General features: G+C 40.3%; 1 protein-coding gene across 5 annotated transcripts in view; it reads left to right on the top strand.

Annotated features, from left to right (window-relative positions):
* The window catches only part of Gad1 (glutamate decarboxylase), an 89893-nt gene that overhangs the window by 47749 nt on the left and 21255 nt on the right, over positions 1-20889 (top strand). For all 5 annotated transcript variants that reach the window (XM_073987044.1, XM_073987047.1, XM_073987049.1 and 2 more), the window contains 2 exons: positions 12400-12968; positions 13058-13125. In XM_073987044.1, the coding sequence (XP_073843145.1) occupies positions 12400-12968; positions 13058-13125 (637 nt within the window). The remainder of the gene's footprint in view (positions 1-12399; positions 12969-13057; positions 13126-20889) is intronic.

The raw sequence follows: 20889 nt of genomic DNA, 5'->3' as shown, positions 1-20889 counted from the left end.
TGAAATTTAACATTTGAGGTTCCCAGTGGTCGCAAACCATCTCCACCAAAAATTGTCGACATAGGCCCATGTTTTGATATAGCCCTCATATAAAGGCACCTCCCGATTTTCGGTATTTTGTGGATTTTAGATTCATTTTTGAACCGACCTGCTTGTAATTTGAGTTTTGAGGTTCCCAGTGGTCACAAAATATCTCCACCAAAAATTGTCGACATAGGTCCATGTGTTGGTATAGCATATAACGGTACCTCCAGATTTTCAGTATTTTGAAGATTTTAGCTTCATTTTTAAACCGAAGAATATATAATTTAACATTTGATTTAAAGATGATGGAGGTGTGTTGTTGAGATGACTAAAGATGAAGGATATGATAGAGTGTTTATGTAGCTTGATGAGATGGGGATGATAGGATAGAGATGGTGAGTGTAGGAGATGTAGAGATTGACGAGATTGACGCCAAGGAATTATCTCTGGCGTTTGTGTCACTGCTTCCCCAATGGAAGTGGTGGGCATTGGAATCACATCCAAGGACGACCCAGCCTATGATCCCTAGTTCATTCACTAGATCCTGAATGACCTTGCCTGGTGCTTCGGGGTCTTCGTAAGGCAGGTAAATCGAAGACAAAACTAATGGTTTGCTCCGTGGTTATATCACCTCTACTTGTCCCCATTTGAGGCAGCGAAAACAGAATAGTTCTTGCCGCTAAGCCCACTCACCTTAATTTTATATAAATAAGGTTCCTGGACTATGGCGATATCGATGTCTTGAGACGAGAGGTTTTTAAGTAGTTCAGCAGCAGTAGCTTTGCAATGATGGAGGTTAATCTGCACAAAGCTAAGCTTTTGCCGCTTCCTACCTACTGGTGCTTTAGTGGGATTCGGAAAAATACTCGTCCTTATCCAAAATTCAGCACCCCTCCTCGACTCCTTAGAAAGTCCTCTCAGACTTGTCCGTGGCGAATTTTATGACCAGTCCGTCGTTCTTCTTAAAGGAACCGAGAATCCTCCAATTTCCCATCTGAAGACCGCTTCTCAACCAACTTCACTATTCATCCTAGCTCCACTGAAGGAGGAGGGACCCATGCTGAGGTTATCATCCCAAATGGTATCTCAGACAAAGGTACAACCGCCAGATTGATACCTTCCCAAAGAGAGCCAATGTCATTAACTGTTTTAACAAGGAAATCTGCCGATTCCTTGTTTGCACAGCTAATTACCTTGACTCCCTTGTAAAGAGCAGACTGGTCCAGCCGCACATTTGTCTCTTTAACCACGTCCGAAATGAGGATGTCCCGAAGACGACCCTCAACTACCAACCAATGACAGCCACTTATACGCCCATTGGGATCAGCCCTGTCTATGATTGCCAGCCGGATCTCACCCGGGACAATCCGTCAAGCAGCGATGTCATCCTGCTTCGGGTTTGACGAGCAAGGAGTCTGCAGAGCTGTAGGTTTCGCGTTGTCCTTACTCATCTTCGCGGACGAGTAGGGAATCTCCAGACCACTAGGTCCTGATTTTTCCTTACTCGCCTTCACAGACGTGCTTGGATTCTGCAAAACACCAGTTTCCGCGTTGTCCCTACTCGCCTTTGTGGGCGAGCAGGAAGTCTGCAGAGCACTAGATTTTACCTTATCCTCACTCGCCTTTACAGGTGACCATGGAGTCTGCAGAGCACTATGTTCCGCGGTTTCCTTACTTACCTTTTCAGACGTACAAGGCTTCAGAGAAGAAGCACTTGATGAAGAGCCTTTAACCTTTTCATTAGTGATCCTCTCACTAGCCTTCCTCGTCACCGAAGCAAACGATGCCGCCATACAGACCGGCTGTGACAACGTAGACATCTTCGCAGAAGGAGGTTGTTCTTCAGACGACCTCATCCTCTTCATAACCATTGTTTGTGATTTTGGATCGGTCGAGTGATTTTGGATCGGATAACGGACCTCGGTATCCTTTGAGGAAGTCAATGCCGTCACTGACCCATCACTGTTCCGTCCGCTCGTGTTCCCACTTGTGTGGGTATCTTCTTTTTCATCAACCGACTCACCTCTATCACCCTTTGTTGGGGTTTAGAAGTTGGGCCAGCTGCAGAATCAGTCGATACCTTCCCAGAGGATTTGGATCCCTTCTTCTTCTCAGCCTTCTTTGAGGGCTGCGACGTTGCCGCATTGGAAGAAGCGGTGTCCTTATCAGAGCTGAAGTCTCCTCCCTTCGTCACCTCTTCGGAGGTTTCGATGGGGCTTACTCCCGCTGTTGACGTAGGGATTTCACTGACACGCACTTCCCTCTTTGCTACGTGAGGATATTCTCTTTCAAATCACCTCACGAACTTGAGGTTAGACCGTAACATTTGAAATTCCCTTACGCTGATGGTCCTTATTGGCATACCGTTTGCAATAATTAGTTGCCCTTCGGTATGATTTTTTGTCTCTTGCTTCCTTGGCTTTGGCAGAGTTGGACGTCTGTGGATTCAGCGAATCGTCCATCTTATCGATAGGTTCTTCGCTCGCGCCACTCTCCTCCTCTACTGCTTTTTGCCTTAGAAGCAGAGGTTTGTCGGGATTATCCGACACCAAAGCAACACCGGATGGGGGGTTATTAACTAGACTAGAGGTAGGAACATGTATCACTGTCGTGTCCATATCTTCCTCATCCTCAGTCAGCGATAATTTTTCCCAAATTTCATCCGGGATGCTTTCCTGCTTGAGTGTCAAGGGGATGCTTTCCTCAATTAAGGCTCTGTCTATTCAAACTGTCATTAATATGGTCCAGTTCCGGAATTTCGTCCCCGCTCATATTTTCAGTCCGCTTTGTAGCCGAGTTAGAGCTGCTGGCCGTAACATTAGGGGAATCGTTGTCAATGTCCATATTCGTAATTGTCAGGGATAGTGAGGAGGTTGCACTTGTGAGTGTAAAGACTGAGGGTGCCAAGGCATCCACACCTACATCAGTCGAAGGTTCATCTTGAGGTTTTTGGGTTTTTTGGTTTTTTTGTTTAAATTTTGAATGTCCATGGGATATTGAGTTGTGGAGGAGCTGAGGTCTACCGCGGCATAGCCTTCTTACCACGGCAAGGGCATTATAATTACTCGTTGAGTCACCCAGGTATCAACGAGGCTCCGTTCAAATACAGTTGGTACCCTAACTGCAAACCTTGAGAACACCGATGGACACGTGGTCGCTTAACACCTCGGTGTTAGGGGATCTCAGCAATTTTTTATTTGGTAGGAGATCGCTACCAAATATGTGTCACACATTCCAAAAAATACACTATGGGTTTTCAGTGCACTGCATTGGTTTGTGACAGTGGAGATGTCAACATAGGTCCATGTTTTGGTATAGTCCCCATATAACGGTACCTCCCGATTTTCGGTATTTCGAGTATCTTAGCTACATTTTTGGATATAAAAAGTTCGGTTTTGCTTTCATTGATGTGAAACTTATTTTGAAGGTCTTTGTCAAGATGAGTGATTATCATCGCTTTTCTATTTCACACAGACACACATACAAGCAAATAAAGGAAGTTGGAAGGAAACTTGCAATGGCATATTCACCAAACATGCATAAACAAGTGTCCTCTAAAGTATGTCGAATGTCTGACAGATTAAATGTTCATTCGTCAGACAACAACAGATGTATTTGGCAGGAGCAAAAGCGAAACGAACAATGAGGGTTTTGCTAGAAATACATAAAAGCTTTAATAATTGTTTATGCAATGCAGGAAGATCCTTTCATTTTTCCAACAGACCGCTTGCTCCACATTTCTAATATTAAAATAGGAAGTCAAGCAGAAAATAACCTCCCCAGAAAAAGATGCCAACGAAAAAAAGCCCACAAAGGCTTCACGGAAGTTGAAACATTGTTTGGCCATGTGGTGTTTCCGCTTAGCACAGACAGGCTAACAAAAAGGAGGTAAAACAAGAAATCGAAAACACATCATTGTAGAGAAATGAACAAAAAATAATTTTGACCTTTGATTACATCTCTAAATATCAATCGAAAATCATTAAAACACATCCCATGAGGTCCTTCTTTTTCTCCATAACAATTGCTCATTTATTGAGAGCTAATTGGAAATTACTTTACACAAATCATGCTGCCATTAACTGAATACTTCAAGTTTACCTTCAACATAATCATCATCACCATCATCTCCCTGGGGAGTTCTTTCGTTCCTTTCAACACCAAAAATAATGAAGAAGTCAATATGACCTTCAGATTTCGTTATGACGAAAAAAAAAACGTGAACAATGCGAACGAACCCTTGCTGTTATTATAATCTCAACAATGAAAATCCTTGCTGTCAGTTTAGCCGGGAAGTGCCATAAGTTGTGTTATTACTACAAGCAACAAATACATAGCTTTAAGCCATAAGCGTCCTTAGTTATTGTTCTTCATAAAGGGAATATGTATTTGAAAAAAGAAAATACGAAATCACATCTGCCACCAATAGCAGCACTTGACTCAGCTTGTTTTCATTCAGAAATTATGAATTGCAGCTCTTTTCTCTAACGAGGGTTGGATTTCAAGGTTCAGTAAAGAGTTTTCATGTAGAAATAAGGGAAGTCAATAAGGGGCAATATGAAGGTTATATTATGTTGTTATATGTCCCACCTACAATATGTTATAAAAAAGAAGACTTGAAGAAGAAAATCTGTCGGTGTAGATAGATGTCAACCACTTTCACGCGATGTTTAGAAAGATGTAGAAGGCTGAAAGCACTAACCCTCTCCTATAAAAACATCTCTCTAATGTTAAGAACTTCCGCAAAAATGTTATTATATACTAGCCGAACCGGTCCGCGTTGCTGGCCCTTGAAGCAGTTTGATGTTACCTTAAGTCAGCGATTGTATTTTTATTGCATCGCTAATTAGTCGGGCTCTGCAAGTGATTATAAATGCGCCATCTATTCTGCGTGCACCGCCAAGCGGTCCGTATTTAAACGCCTTTTTAGCGGGTCCATCATCGTTCATTCTTATGATATGGCCTAGCCAACGCAATCGCTGCATCTCGATACGTTTAACAATATTGATGTCGTTGTACAGCAGGTACAGCTCGTGGTTCATGCGACGTCGATATTCACCGTCAACGCAGATTGGTCCGTAGATCTTTCGAAAAAATTTTCTCTCAAACACACCAAGCACTGCCATGTCTGCTTGCGCAAGTACACAGGCTTCGGAGCCATACATCACCACGGGTAGTATCAGTGTTTAGTAGAGCGTTATTTTTGTTTGACGAGATGTGGCTTTGTTTTTAAACTGCTTACTTAAACCAAAGTAGCATCTGTTGGCCAATACAATTCTTCTTTTTATTTAACAAGTGATGTCGTTTGTTGTGTTTACGGAGGTAGACAAAGTCTTTTACTACCTCAATATTATTGGAACCAACTTCCACAGTCGGTCCGAGCTCAATGGACGCATTGCGCGTCGACACCATCAACTTGGTCTTCTCACCGTTTACCGCCAGACTCACTTTAGCAGATTCTCCTTCGACCTTCATAAAGGTATCAGTTACTTCTTTTACTGATCGGCCCATGATGTCTATATCATCAGCAGAAGCAACTAACATGTGACTATTGGTGTAGATTGTGCCACTTCTTTTGACTTTTGCCTCTCGTATAGCCTTTTCCAGCAGAATGTTGAAGAGATCACACGAAAGGCTGTCTCCTTGTCTGAAACCTCTTTTGGTACCAAACCCTTCGGAGAGGTTCTTTCCTATTTTAACTGAGGACCTCGTGTCATTTAATGTCATTTTACAAAGCCGTATGAGCTTTGAGGGGATACCAAATTCAGACATGGCTTGGAATACGTTTGAACGTAGGGGGCTGTCAAAGGCTGCCTTATAATTGACAAAAAGGTGGTAGGTGTCAATCTGCATCTCTTGGGTCTTCTCCAGGATTTGCTGCAGGGTAAATATCTGATCAATGGTGGACTTGCCAGGTCTAAAGCCACATTGGTATGGTCCAATTATCTCGTTGACCATAGGCTTTAGTTGTTCGCACAATATCCCTGACACGATCTTGTAGGCAATAGGGAGTAGACTTATGCCCCTATAGTTAGAGCATGCAGTCTTATCTCCCTTCTTGTGGACGGGGCACAGGATACTCAGGTTCCAATCGTGGGGTACGTGTTCTTCCTGCCAGATGGTGCTAACTAGCTGATGAATACACCTTATCAGCGTGTCGCCTCCGGGTTAAAACAGCTTGGCTGGTAAGCCACCGGCTCCTGCTGCCTTATTATTCTTCAGCCGATTTATTGCTGTCTTTACCTCATCTTGGCTGTGCGGTTTACATTCGATACCATCTTGTGGGATTGGGACTGTGGTATCTTCATCGTCTTCGCTGCTATTGGATACCAGCAGATTGGAGAAATGTTCCTTCCACGTCCTGAGCACGTTATCTGTATCTGTTACCAGATTACCTCGCTGGTCTCTACAAGAGGATGTGCCTGTACCAAAGCCATCTGTTTGATGTTTCACTCTTTGGTAGAATTTTCGGACTTCATTCTGGCTCCTGTACATCTCGATTTTTTCACACTCCCGATTTTCCATTACTCTCTTTTTCTTGCGGAAAAGACGTTTCTCTTCTCTCCTTTTCTCTCTCTCATGCGCAACGCGTTGATACTGATTGTAAAGTATAGATTTTGCGGCTGTTTGCATGGAGTGGGCAATATTTTGCCATTGTGTTGTTATGTTATCGGGACAAAGAGTGCTCTCATTAAGCAATTGGGCTTGTTGAGTGGAATATGCTGTGGCTATCTGTTGTGTTTGCAGCCTATCGATGTCCAACTTCCGCGTTGTGTCTGTTCGTGCTTTATTTGCAACGTTTAGACGGGTACGTACCTCTGCTGCAACAAGGTCCGAATCAATGTTTGCACCTCGGAACGATCGTACATCCAACACACTCGATGAATGTCTTCCATCTATCACAACATGATCAATTTGATTACTTGTTCTTTGATCTGGAGACAGCCAGGTGCCCTTATGAATATCGAGATGATCAAATCTGGTACTGCTAACTAGCATGGATACCAGATGTTTTAGTCTCCGACTAACTACAAATCCGCAAAGCATGAGCTTGCTTTGTGTCATGGCAGCTATAATACTGTGCGTCACCTTTAGGTGTTGTTGTGACGCCTTTCCCAATCCATCGTATTTCCTATATGGCAGTAATATCAGCCTTGTACTTTTCAAGTACGTCTGCCAATGCGAAGACTGCACCTTCTCTATAAAGAGTGCGAACATTCCAGGTGCAGATTCGCAGATCATGGTCCTTAAAACGTTTGCGGGGTTCGTCAACTTTAGAGGGGTTTGTTTTTCTTTTCTTTCGTTTTTTCATAGTAGGTTGTTTTTTCTAGGGGAGGGTTACTAACCCGACGCCCAAAACAAAGTTTTTAAAGCGCGGCACATGTTAGCTCACTACTTTTAACGGGTGTTGAAGGCAGTTCCCGAGGTGACACCACGGGGAGGTCAGTGTCCACTGATATGAAAGAGGGACCAAGATAAATCCTGGGCTTTGCCATGTTAAAACCGGTCAGGACCGTTCCTTGGTATCTTCCATCCCCTACGTCATCCAGTGGTCAAAACACACCTCCACCAACAATTTCCAACAAAATTTTGTATAGCCCCATATAACGGTACCTCCCGATTTTCTGTATTTTTGACCGAATTAAATGTAAGTTAATATTTGATGTTCTCAATGACTACAAAACATCCAGGTTTAGGTATAGCCCCTATATGACGATACCTCCTGATATTTCGTATTTAGAGGATTTTAGCTACATTTTTTGACCAAACTATCTATAATTTGAGATTTGAGGTTCCCAGTGGTGACAAGACGTTCCCACCACAAATGGTCACGAAAGGTCCCTGTTTTGTTATAGCCCCCATAAAACGGCTCCTCCCAATTTTTGGCATTTTGGGGATTTAAGTTTCAATTTTTAAACGAACTAGCGGTTATTTTGCCCTTTGTGGTTCCTAGCGGTCATAACACCTCTCCACTGAAAATTGCCAATACAGGTCTATGTTTTTGGTATAAGCCCCCATATAAAGGTACTTCTCGATATTAGGTGTTTTGGGGATTCTATCCACATTTTTTGACCGAACTACTTATAGTTTGACATTTGGGCATAAATCCCACACCAGCGGGTTCTTTGTACAGGATTGACCCGGAACTACACAACATCATTGTTCCGGCCAGCGGCTGCCACCCCAGTGTACATATGTTTGTATTTGTTTCGTTTTTCTGTGTTGGGAGCAGCATATCCCGGAATGCCTGCTCCGAATCCTTTTGGTCCGTGTCGGGACGGAGGAAAACCCAGGACCAATATATTTGTCCTTGGTTTGTCACATCCGCATCTTCACCCACATCCAGCCTTCGGTGAGATGCAATAGACGACAGGAGTGGGTGCATCTAAGGGGTTGCTCTGGACTTGTCCACATGAGGGACTACGACAGGGACTATGTTGCTGCATGCTGTGTGAAAACAGTCCCCAGTGAGTCGTCATCGGATTACGAAACTTCATCGTCGTCTGATTATGAAACTCCCCCGCAGTCCCCCGACAACATCCACACACGCAGCCTTTAACACCAGCCGTTGTTGTCCCAATCCCCGAAAATGCATCATTTTTGCAATTTAATTGCAATGGACTGCGAGGTAAGATCGAGGAAATAGTAGATTTCATGAGTCGGAGGAATATCAAGGTCGCTGTGGTGCAAGAAACCAAGCTCACAAACAACTGTAGCTTACAACGTTGCGATGGTTACAACGTGCTAAGGAAGGATCGCACCAGAAGTGGAGGTGGGGGATTAGCTTTCCTATTGCACCAGTCTGTCCAATACAGACCCCTCTCGCTTGAGCCTGTCTCTAATGACCCGTACATGGAATGTATGGGGGTAGCAGTCAGGTGTGGAACTGCCGAGATAGAGTTGCTGAACGTATACATCCCGCCGTGAAATAGCTGTATCTCACATTACGTGCCTAACATTAGCCAACTTTTGGCGACGGGATTAGCAAATGAACGTGATGAGCTTCGCCGAACCAACCCCAATGACCCCAGAGTCAGGGAGCTGACACTGGAAGTTAACAGGCTGGTCGGCGAGCATAAGCGGAACAAGTGGTTAAATCATCTAAAGACTTGCAACATTGGAGCCGGTATAGGTGAATTGTGGGCAACGGTTAAGTCACTCTCGAACCCTGGAAGAAGGGAAGATAGGACCTCAGTCACGTTTGGCGACGTTACGTTGACTGACCCGAAGAGGTGCGCAAGTTATTTCAATCGACAGTTTGTCGAGCACCCCCAGAGTGACAGGGCGAATATTAAAAGCCTTTGATACAGTCAGGCACTCCACGCTGTTTGAGGACATTGAGCAGACAACCCTCCGGCCAAGCTTGAAACGTTGGATAGTCAATTATATGTGTGGACGCCAGTCGTACGTGGAATTCAGGAACAAGAAGTCCAAACCCCGTCGAGTGAAACAGGGAGTTCCCCAATGTGGGGTGATATCTCAGGAACAGTTTAACGTCTACCTCTCCTGTATTCCGCCCTCTACAGACGGCATCGAGATCGTAACGTATGCGGATGATTGCACGATCCTGGCGTCGGGTACCTATGCTGATGACATCTGTGAGAGACTGAACAACTATTTAACCGATCTTACCATCTTTTTCCATTCGAGGAATATGCAAATTTTCGCCACAAAATCAACAGCCACTCTGTTCACCACATTGACAGCGCAGTTTGGAAGAGAATGAATGTCGTGGTCGACGGTAGCAGAATTCCGATCACAAACTGCCCCAAAATCATAGGGGTCACATTCGACTCTACTTTCAAGTCGTGCGCGCAGGCCACAGCTATCTGCGACAAACTGAAAAGTAGGAACAAGGTCCTCAAGTCCCTAGCCGGAAGCACTTGGGGTGCAGATAAAGAAACCTTGTTGACCACATATAACGCGATAGGTCGGTCTGTGGAATGCTATGCGGTGCCAGTCTGGTCCCCGAGATTATGTGATACGAATTGGAACAAGATTCAAACTTGCCAGAATGCCGCCCTGAGAACAGCAACAGGGTGCCTCCTCAAATCTTCAGTGGACCATCTACATGAGGAGACAAAGATTCTTCCAGTAAAGCAACACAATGAGATGCTTTCGTTGCAGCACATGCTTGGATGTTACCGTGTGAGCCATCCCAATCACCACCTTGTGGGTAGGCCCGACACCTCAGGCAGATCAGGAAGGATATCCATGCTCTAGATGGAGAGGTCCAACAATACAGGAGAGAACCCCTAGATCAACAAGCATATCAAGCAGGTTTGAATAGCAGCCACGACAAACCAGAGTAGTTTTGGCTCAACTACGCTCGGGATATTGCAGTCCCCTAAATTCATATTGGGCGGAAATCGATCGTGCCGTGCAAGACATCTGCCCAGTATGCGGCATGGGCCCGCACGACACAAAACACCTTTTCAACTGCCCAGCCAAACCTACTCATCTAACCCCAGTGGATCTGTGGTTACATCCCATCGAAGCAGCCACTTTCCTGGAACTGGAGATAGACCAAGAGCCGGATTGAACAGAAGAACGAACAGACAAACATAATAACAAACACTGTTACAACAACATAGATCCATGTTTTTGTATAGCCCTATATAACGGCACCTTCTGATTTTATGTATTTTGACAATTTCAACTATATATTTTCACCGAACTATCTGTAATTTGAAGTTTGAGTTTGCCTATGGTCACAGAACTTCTCCACCAACAATTATCAACATTGGTCCATGTTTTGATATAGACCCATACAAAGTTACTACCCGAGTTTAGGTGTTTTGAGGAGTATAGCTAAATTTGTTAACCGAACTTTCTGTGATTCGACATTTAAGGTTATCACAAAACTTCTCCACACTTTGTTATAGCCCCATATAAAGGTGCCGCCCGTTTGAAGACATTTTTAGAATAATTTTTTAACTTAGTAAGGTATCCGTGATCACAAAATATTTCCACCTAAAATTGTGGATAGGAAAAAAAATTATATTCCATATTTAGCATCAGAATATTTTAGGGTGGAGGGTATAAAAAGTTCGGCCAGGCCGAACTGAACTTTTTTACTTGTTTTTTTTTATATTTTATATCTTATATTTAATATTTTATAGTTTATATTTTATTTTTTGTATTTCATATTTTTCTGGTAGTGAGGAAGGTGTTAAGTCTTCATTACTTTGTAATGGGTTATTCACCTTACGTTTGCCCCAAATCGTTGTTAAGCCTCTAACAGCTGCATCAATGTATCTTCCTTCCTATGGTAAATGTTATAATATAACCTTGGACTTCCATACTACCCTCGTTTATTTCAATTTCGCAGCGAATGTATTTTCCAAAACATTTGTTTAAGGTAAAAGAAATTTATTTTCATTTGTCTTCTTTATAAGGACATAAAGGATTTTACTTTGACTTACGACCAGGGACTAAACATTTCAATTTAGGCACGAGACAGACATGTGACGACGATGATGGTAGTAGTGGCAACGGCAGCAGCATGACACAGATGGGTAACAAAAATCTACGCTACGCAATGCCACATCATAATCATCATCACAGCCATTGGCAGGCAGGCAGTCCTTGCTTGGTTCAAACAACCCTCAGACACAAGACCTTCTTGCCGTCGTAGTAGCTGGCACCAAGGAACACATTGTTTTGCCATTCATTCGCATCAAAGGATCAGTGTGCAACGATACAGAAAATAACAACGGATTTTGATTAAAACTCAACTCCCCCACACGAGGACGAAATAACAAAAACAGCAAAACTTTGACATTCTTTTGCTATTGTTGAAGTTTTTGTGTTCAACTACTCCTCCTCCATTTTCCACTTCTTCTTCTCAAGAGAACTGATGATGGGCTATATGACTGTCAATGTTTGGTATCATTAAAACACTGCTGCTGAAGTATGCTTGAGTGTATCGATATAAAATGGAGAAGGATGAGAGTCTGTCATTGTCATGAGAAGAGGGTTTTCGTGTGTGTGTATGTACGTTTACGTTACGGATATAGGAATTTGAGACGACGAAAATTGTGTTGCCAATTTTTGCCATACTCTCGTACTTATTTATAGGCCGGATTATGGAGGCTTAAGGCATTCCAAATGGCATTTTTATAGACATTCCTTGATAATGTTGTTGATTTTAATGGCTCGCAGATAGAGCGACATAGTGTATGGGTCGTGTCAATAATTCGTTACAAGATTGATAGGCTGGAGAGTAACAAGAAAACGAAGAAGAAGAAGAAAATAATTATGTAGGGATTTAAAAGATTTTATGATAGAGTTTCATGATAATGTTTTTCTTGGTCCATAAAAACTAAAGCCCCTAATTAATAAAAATGTTTTTTTGTTTTTTTCAATTTCCAGGTCATCCCCATTTCTTTAATCAGCTGTCATGCGGTTTGGACATTATTTCCATGGCCGGCGAATGGTTGACTGCCACTGCCAACACAAACATGTTCACCTATGAAATTGCTCCAGTTTTCATTCTCATGGAAACTGTTGTTCTCACGAAAATGCGTGAAATCATTGGCTGGCATGGTGGCGATTCGATTTTGGCCCCCGGTGGTTCCATCTCGAATTTGTATGCCTTCCTGGCTGCCCGCCACAAAATGTTCCCCAATTACAAGGAACATGGTGCTGCCGGCCTGCCCGGCCAATTGGTTATGTTCACCTCCGATCAGTGCCATTATTCGGTGAAGTCTTGTGCCGCCGTTTGTGGTTTGGGTACGGACAATTGTGTTATGGTACCATCAGATGAACGTGGTCGCATGATTACGTCGGAACTGGAACGTTTAATTATGGAACGTAAAGCCAAGGGTCATATACCATTCTTTGTAAATGCCACAGCCGGTACCACAGTATTGGGTGCATTCGATAATCTCAATGAAATTGCTGATATTTGCCAGAAATACAATTGTTGGATGCATGTTGATGTAAGTAACAGTGAGAGAGACTTCTATATAGGAATAGTAAAGAAATTAACTATACTGTTGTTGTGCTTTTTATTTATTCTCTTTTGTAGGCTGCATGGGGTGGTGGCCTTCTGTTGTCACGAAGACATCGTCATCCTAGATTTACTGGTGTTGAAAGGTAAGTTTTTTTTTATTTTCAAAGAAGGAATATTGCTAAAGCAAACATAATCTGGGAGCAAATGTTGGTGCACCAACATATTGTTGCTCCAGGAATATTCCCTATCTAGGTGTATACGTTAGTGTTATGACTTTTCGGCGTTTTTCTCAAAAATGATTTACTGTAGTACCGATGAATGAACTTTTGTTAAATAATCACTAAAATAACGTTTATTTCATTAAAATATAAACAAGTTCATCCACAAATCGATTTAAACAACAGAGATATACCCTCAGCCTGTGTGAATTGAAATACTTTTTCCCAAAAAAACTTATGTATTTAGGGGGGGTTTTCAAACTTTTGGGCGTATGAGCCGACAAAAGTACGGATAGGATTAAAGCTCAAACATTTGAGGGTTTATCGCTAGATATTTATCACACTAGCCTACGAAAAACATAATATTGCTGTAAACAGGGCCACTACACAAAAATGTTGAACATTTGTGTGGGTGGTACCAAAAGGATTGGACAGATAGGGCCCAAATTTGAATATAAACTAAGTTTCGATAATATTTAGAGATCCAAAGTTTGGATCTGTTGCTACGTCTATGAGAAATCGCGAGTACCATTTTAGCGAATATTTTCCAACTTTTGTGGGGGAGGTACCGGAAGGTGTGGACCTATAAGCACCACCTTCGAATTCCATCTAATATTCGAAGAAATATTACAATATCCAATGTGTGGACGAACGCAGTATTCGGTTCGAACTCTCCAGCCACTACATATCGACGCCTCCAAACAATAGTATGCTAAGTCGACTTAGAATGTTTTCAAGTTCTTTACATTTTTATATTTAACGTCCTTTAACTTAAATTCTGTCAAATTTTGGTAATAATCGGACAATCCGAACAGAAGTTATATACAAATATTTACTTAGCATAGTACTGAAGGTCAAAGAAATTTCCAAACTTTTAGAGCTTGTCCTGCAAAACTCACTGTTCAGATTTAGCAAACTATTATTTGGAGGTGTCGAACGTCCTTTAACTGAAATTCTGTCAAATTTCGGTAATGATCGGTCAATCCGAACAGAAGTTATAAACAAATATTGACTTAGCATAGTACTGAAGTTCAAAAAAATTTCCACACTTTGAGAGCTTCTCCTGCAAAACTCACTTTTTAGACTTTTTATATATTTCGGGCTGTTTTCTCAAGAAGTATGGACTTGCCCCTAAAAAAACTTTTACTGTCGTAACTGAGGCAGCGAATACAAGTTGCTTCAACAAAAACGAAATTGATCGAGAGCAGGTCTTAAAGTGATTTTATCCAAAATTTTGTGTGGGATGTACCCGAAGGAATGGACAAATATAGTCCATTTTCGAACATGATCTATATCTGGTAGAATGTGTAAAGTATGGACCACATCGGTCACTCCCATCAAGAGTTATCGTGCGCACAATTTTTCCGAAGATTTTCGTACTTTTGTGGAGGAGGTACTGAAGGAGTGGACCGATATTGCTTATCTTCGAACATAAACTAAGTTTGTACAAAATATTACGAATAGCACATTTTGGACCGAATCGGCAGATCCGTTCGAGAGTTATCGTGCGCTCCAGCCAGCCAGACAGACAGACGGACGGACATGGCTAAATCGACAAATTGTCTGAAACACATTTCGTCCAAACATATGGGATCTAAAACCATTATATAGATGAGGCACATTTTGCCCGTATGAAAGTATATATCACCAATATTTTTGAAAATTTAACATAGCTGAAGCCAAGGTTTACCCTTTTAGAATACGCGACTTGTGGTTCTATATTATACAAATTAAATATTTTTGGATAAAATGAAATGTTTTTGGACGTGGCAAAAAATATTGGCCTTAAAAGATAATTTGTGTGGAAGCTGTTTCTATATTTATGTTAAACAAGTGAGCCAAGGCTATAGTCGGGTCGGGGCCGACTATGTGATACCCTACACCACTACCCCTGTTCATAAGCTTTTGACTAATAAAATTCAAGATATTAAAATTGGGATAGCTTAGCGCCTTTGCTCTGAATGTCTTCATTAACACAGGTCAAATTTTTTGAAACGCATTTAAGTGCATCGACAGTACAACCCAAATAAAAAATGGAAAGGTGGGATGTATGCCAATCATAAATAGGCTTCTTTCTCTGTAAGATCCCCATCAACCCCCAAAATTTCGTGAGGATCCGATCAAAATTTCGTAGTGTGATTGCACAAAAAAGGAAAAGGGATGCATTACCGACTATTGCGATATCTCTGTTGTTTGACCACCTATGACAACCTACTTCACATCGTTGTAAAGGTGATATTTTCTACTTTCCTTGCCAGGTTTTGCTTTCGATATACCTACTACAGAAGAGAGATATTAACTTTGAAATAAAACGTTGGTCTTTTTTCCAAATATTTTTTTTTCACTTTCCGACCCCTGAATAATATTCGACCATTATCAAAAATCAAAAGGTTATTTCCTCTGTGGGACCCCCAATAACACCCAAAATTTCGTGACGATCCAATTAAAATTGCGACCTGTAGCGTGATTTCCAAAAAAGTGGAAAAATGGGATGTATTACCGACTATTGCGATATCTCCGTTATTTGGATACCTACGCCAACCTGCTTTACATCATAGTAATTATGGGATTTTTTACTTTCATTGTCAGACTTTGCTTTTGGAAGGTCCTGAACCAAAGTTGCGATATTAGTCATTATAATTAAAATCGCAAAAATGAAAAGTTGTGTTGTATTAGCGGCTATAGCGATATCTTCGTTGTTTGACCACCTACGACAATCTACGTAACATCGTTGCAAAGGTGATTTTTCTACTTTCATTAGCAGGTTTTGCTTTTGATATACCCCTTTTAGAAGCGGAGATATTCGCTTTGAAATAAAACGTTGACTTTTTCTCCAAATACGTTTTTTGCCGATTCCGACCCCTGAATATTACCCGACCATCACCAAAATCAATAGGCTTCTTTCTCTGTAGGATCCCCATTAGCCACCAAAATTTCGTGACGATCCGATCAAAATTGCGACCTGTAGCGTGATTACAAAAAAAAAAAAATTGTAAAGCTGAGATATTCGCTTTAGAAAAAAACGTTGTCTTTTTATCCACATAAGTTTTTTGCCCATTCCGACCCCTGAATATTATCCGACCATCACCAAAATCAATAGGCTTCTTCCACTCCGGGACCCCCATCAACACCCAAAATTTCGTGACGATCCGATCAAAATTGCGACCTGTAGCGTGATTACAAGGTTTAGATGGACAGACGGACAGACGGACGGACGGACGGACTGACGGACGGACACACATAGCCAGATCGACTCAGCTCGTCGAGACATTCATTTTGATATATATAAGTATGGGTCTACGACCATTATTTCGATGCGTTACAAACTTTTTGGCCAAAACCAACTTATAATACCCTCCCCACATAGTGGTGTAGGGTATAAAAATGGGTAAAAATGGGTTGAAGCCACCATGTCTTTTTTTGTTTTCTCTCGATTTTTGAGTAAACCACACTTCTCTCGATTTGCCTGTCAAAGTAAAAGTAGAAGCAAACTAAATAAGGATCATCTCACTAATGTATTACTTTTCAAAATTTGAACTGCTTCTACCATTAAATGATGCTGACATTTTGAAGCCAGATTTACAGTGTTTTTTTGAAATTTTCTTCGAATTTCGTTCCGCAAACAGGGTTTTCAAAAAATCATAAATAGGATTGTAGTACTTGCGATTCTGAGTTATTTGATACGACTAATGTGAATGTAGTCTGCACAACTTCATAGAAATCTACATCCAAATGCGGAAATTTTGTGCGAACATTTTTGTAAAAAACATATTTTTCGGGCCTTATTTTTATAATTGTCATTCGATTTCCTCGTACTTGATTGCACATTCTAGTTTTTTACGTTCCGGATCTAATAAATAATTTCCCGTGAAAATCCATCCACTAAAACGCGAGTTACAAGAAAGTCCAAAGTAGAAAAATCACCTAAAATTGTTTTTCAAAATATCGCGCATTTTATCGCGTTTTCTGCGGTTCATTTCCACTGCAATGAAACAACTAATACAGCATCTTCATCTTAGCTGAAACAGAGATTTGAAAACTTCACTGATAAGGAAGCTACATTCATTTTATCCCAAAAAATAGTGTGTGATGCTACATCCACGGTTCTTAATTGATCGCCTTGAAATAGATATATATCGATGTAGATTTTCATGGTGGACATTGAAATCGGATGCGGACAAAAATTGTATGCACTTTGCGCAAATTAGCGATTTTTTATAGGTATTTTAATGCTAAGATGCAGCTGATGCTACATCTTATCCCCAAATTAAATTTCGAAAAATATATACAAATTAACAGACATGGTCTTGCTGTACATGAAAATCACATGCGGACAAAATGATTTTGATAATTACGCGATTTACACGTATTTTAAAATGCATACAAATAAAATGGGTTATTTGATCTCTATTTCCATTTCAGAAGCTTGGAGATATATCCTCATCAACTAGCTTCCCTAATGGGAAAGCTTTAATATGAATGTCAATAAAGCAAAATCCGTCTATTTTGTTGGGAGATTTAAGCAAAATGAAAGAAGTATTCCTATAAATTTTTACAAAATTTTCCACTACATAATGCATGTGAAAAAATATTTTTTCAAACAAAAAATAATTTTTTTGACCAAAATATGTGCTTATTTTGGCTGTAACGTCCAAACTATAACACCGATCTGTATGATTGTAGTCTCATTTAATTCGCCGTGAAGTTTGGATCCACAACAATTTCTTATGTAATTATATGACCACTTAATGGGCCTTAATTTTGAAAAAAGTAGACTTATATTCAATAATTTATCAATTTTATGTACATTCCGCGAATTCTGTGTAACATTTTGCAGGTATTATGCAATCTACACGCTGAAGTTACTTCGAGAGAACTATTTTGAATCAATTGTGCTCATTAAAATAATTAGAGTTTTTATAATATTTTCTTTCTTAAAAAGCGCCATAACTTTTGTCCGCAACAACCAAAAATTGGCTCGCGACCAGATTCGTACTGGGAATCTGTTTCTTAACCTACATATCAAAAATCGTTGATGTAGCGCGATAAAAATTTATCCTTTTTTTCTGAAATGGAATATGAAATAATTGGCAATATTCCTGATATACCCTCGTTAGCATAAATGCTTAAGGGGTATAAAAATATATATTTTGAAAAAATGTATGGGATGAAAAAAAAATTTTCTCAAAAATTATTTTTTGTTGCACGAATGAGTAAACGTATGTCTACTAATAGCCAAAATAACGTTTATCTTATTTAAAAACTGAAAAAGTCATGCACAAATCACTATTTATTTTTATACCCTCAGCATTTATGCTAACGAGGGTATATAAACTTTCATACGGGCAAAATGTGCTTAATTAAAATAATGGTTTTAGACTCCAAGCATGTTTGGATGAAATGTGTTTCAGACAATTTGGAGTCGATTTAGCAATGTCCGTCCGTTTGTCTGTCTGTCTATTTGGCTGGTGCGCACGATAACTCTCGAACGGATGTAAAGGTTTGGTCCAAAATTTGACTGTACGATAACCAACTGAAATGATTAATGGGCTCGATATCCTATCGAAAAGATATGACTCTCAAAATAAGATCCACTTCCGTAATTCACTATGTTGGTCCATGCCCTCCTCCGCAAAACTTTTGAACTTTAATCCTAATCCACATTTTATTCGGCAAGTTCAAATGTCCAAAAAGTGACACAAAATTCTGAAAAGACCCTAAATACATTCGATCTGTCCGTAGATGAAAGTTCCAATTCACATATACCCTCATATTAACCGGTTTCAAATGTCAATTTCATAGCGCAAACGTGAAATAAGTCCTCATGAAGTGTGTTAACCCGGCAAAAAACTCTAATGTAACCGTACTATAAGGTTTATAACGTCCGATCCCTTGCTTGCTTTCAAAATTTTAATGTCTAAAAAAAACCTGCAGACAACAACTAAAATGACTGATGAGCGCGATAACTTACGAATTTATTATCCGATTTGGCTTTTGAACATCGTAAAAAATCTTTTAAGTGTATATCAAGTTCCAGGAAGGTCCATATGAGACAACACCTTTGGGTAACTCCCTTGCAAAAGTTAAAACTTTTTGCTTACATACGTGCAGTTAGGAACTATTCAAGAATGGTTCTGAAATGTTTACCAACGTCACTTCTTGTAGTCCTATATACAGCTCTACGGCTGACCTTCAATTACCTCCTCCGAAAAAGTTCAACAAAAGCTTAACATTAACATTCGCCCATGATATAGCCCCCATACAACCGTACCTCCCGATTTTCGATATTTACAAGGTGTTTGTGACATTATCACGCCGAAACGGCTGAAATTTTTTACTTAGACTTCGTTTGACATATAAAACATTCCTACAGAGAATTTTCGGAAAATTGTTAATATAGGGCAATGTTTTTGGCAGGGACACCTCGGCGAAACTAGAGGAAACAAATTATTCCATGCTTCAATAAACTCATGGTTGAGGGTATAAAAAGTTCGGCCCGTCCGAACTTAATGCTTTTTAGCTGTTTTTCATAATCATAGTCTGAGGGTTTTTAAAATTCGATAATGTTCTTGACCACGACCACTTTAACGCCCACCTTTTTAAATATGTTACATCTACAAAAGACTGAACCGATTTTTCTGAAATTTTCAGGGAATGTACAGGGATAGACCTCGGTAAAAATAGGCAAAATATTTTTTTGAATTTCGGGGGGAGCGGGGTACCTCCCATTGCCATCTTTTTTAAAAACGCAATTTTAGCAAAAATAACGAACATATCGGTTTGAAAATTATTTTGCCAGAGAATGGTGGTTGTTTCTCCCATCTTAAGTATTTATTGTGTCCTTAAGACCCGACCACGCCCACCTTTTTATTATGTTATATCTACAAAACTACTGAAGGGATTTTCATGAAATTTGCAGACAATGTTTAATGTTGCTCCATGGTGAAAATAAAAAATAAAAAATTGTGGTTGTAGACGTGCAATGTTTTAAATGTTTTATATATCTAAAACTACTGAACCGTTTTTCATGTAATGTGCAGAAAATGTTCAGGGTTTGCTGTGGTAATGTATATTTTTTTAATTTCGGAGGAGGTGGGGTACATTCCAAAATCATTTTTAACGTTGTATATGCAAAGCTTATGACCATATCGATTTGAGCATTAATATTGCGAAACCAAGGGGGTAGTGATCCGAACCTAGGTACATATTTGGAGCCAAAATACCCAACAACGCCGATTTTTTTCTACAAATGTTTTATCTTGAAGACTGATGACTTTCTTTTCAATGCATTATATGAACTTCAAAACCATTGAACCTATTATTTTAAAATCGCTATATTTGCTAAATTAATTTGCGAGACAAGGGTGATTGCCCTCCGGATCAAATGTTCTTAGTTGGGGCCCGAAACCCCGACCACGGCCACTTATGTTATATCTCGAAAACTAACGAACCGGGTTAAAAACAAATGATATATTTATAAATTGCCCTAAACTGTCAGATTCAATGGTACAAAGCGTACATCTGTGCGTAAGCAATGAAAAAGTAAAAACATATGCGGCATCAGAATTCGACTTTGTATACGACACCATGTGTAATGGCTAGAGGGCACCATAACTTTTGAACGCATCAATCGATTCTGTCCTAAATTTGACATTCATAATATTTTGTCCAAACATAGTTTATGTTCGA

This window comes from Musca autumnalis, unplaced genomic scaffold, assembly GCF_047663935.1.
Source record: "Musca autumnalis isolate F117 unplaced genomic scaffold, ASM4766393v1 scaffold_4, whole genome shotgun sequence".
In the NCBI taxonomy this organism is placed as follows: Eukaryota; Metazoa; Arthropoda; class Insecta; order Diptera; family Muscidae; genus Musca; species Musca autumnalis.
The sequence above is the reverse complement of the archived record's forward strand: the minus strand, read 5'-3'. Positions and strand labels throughout refer to the sequence as shown.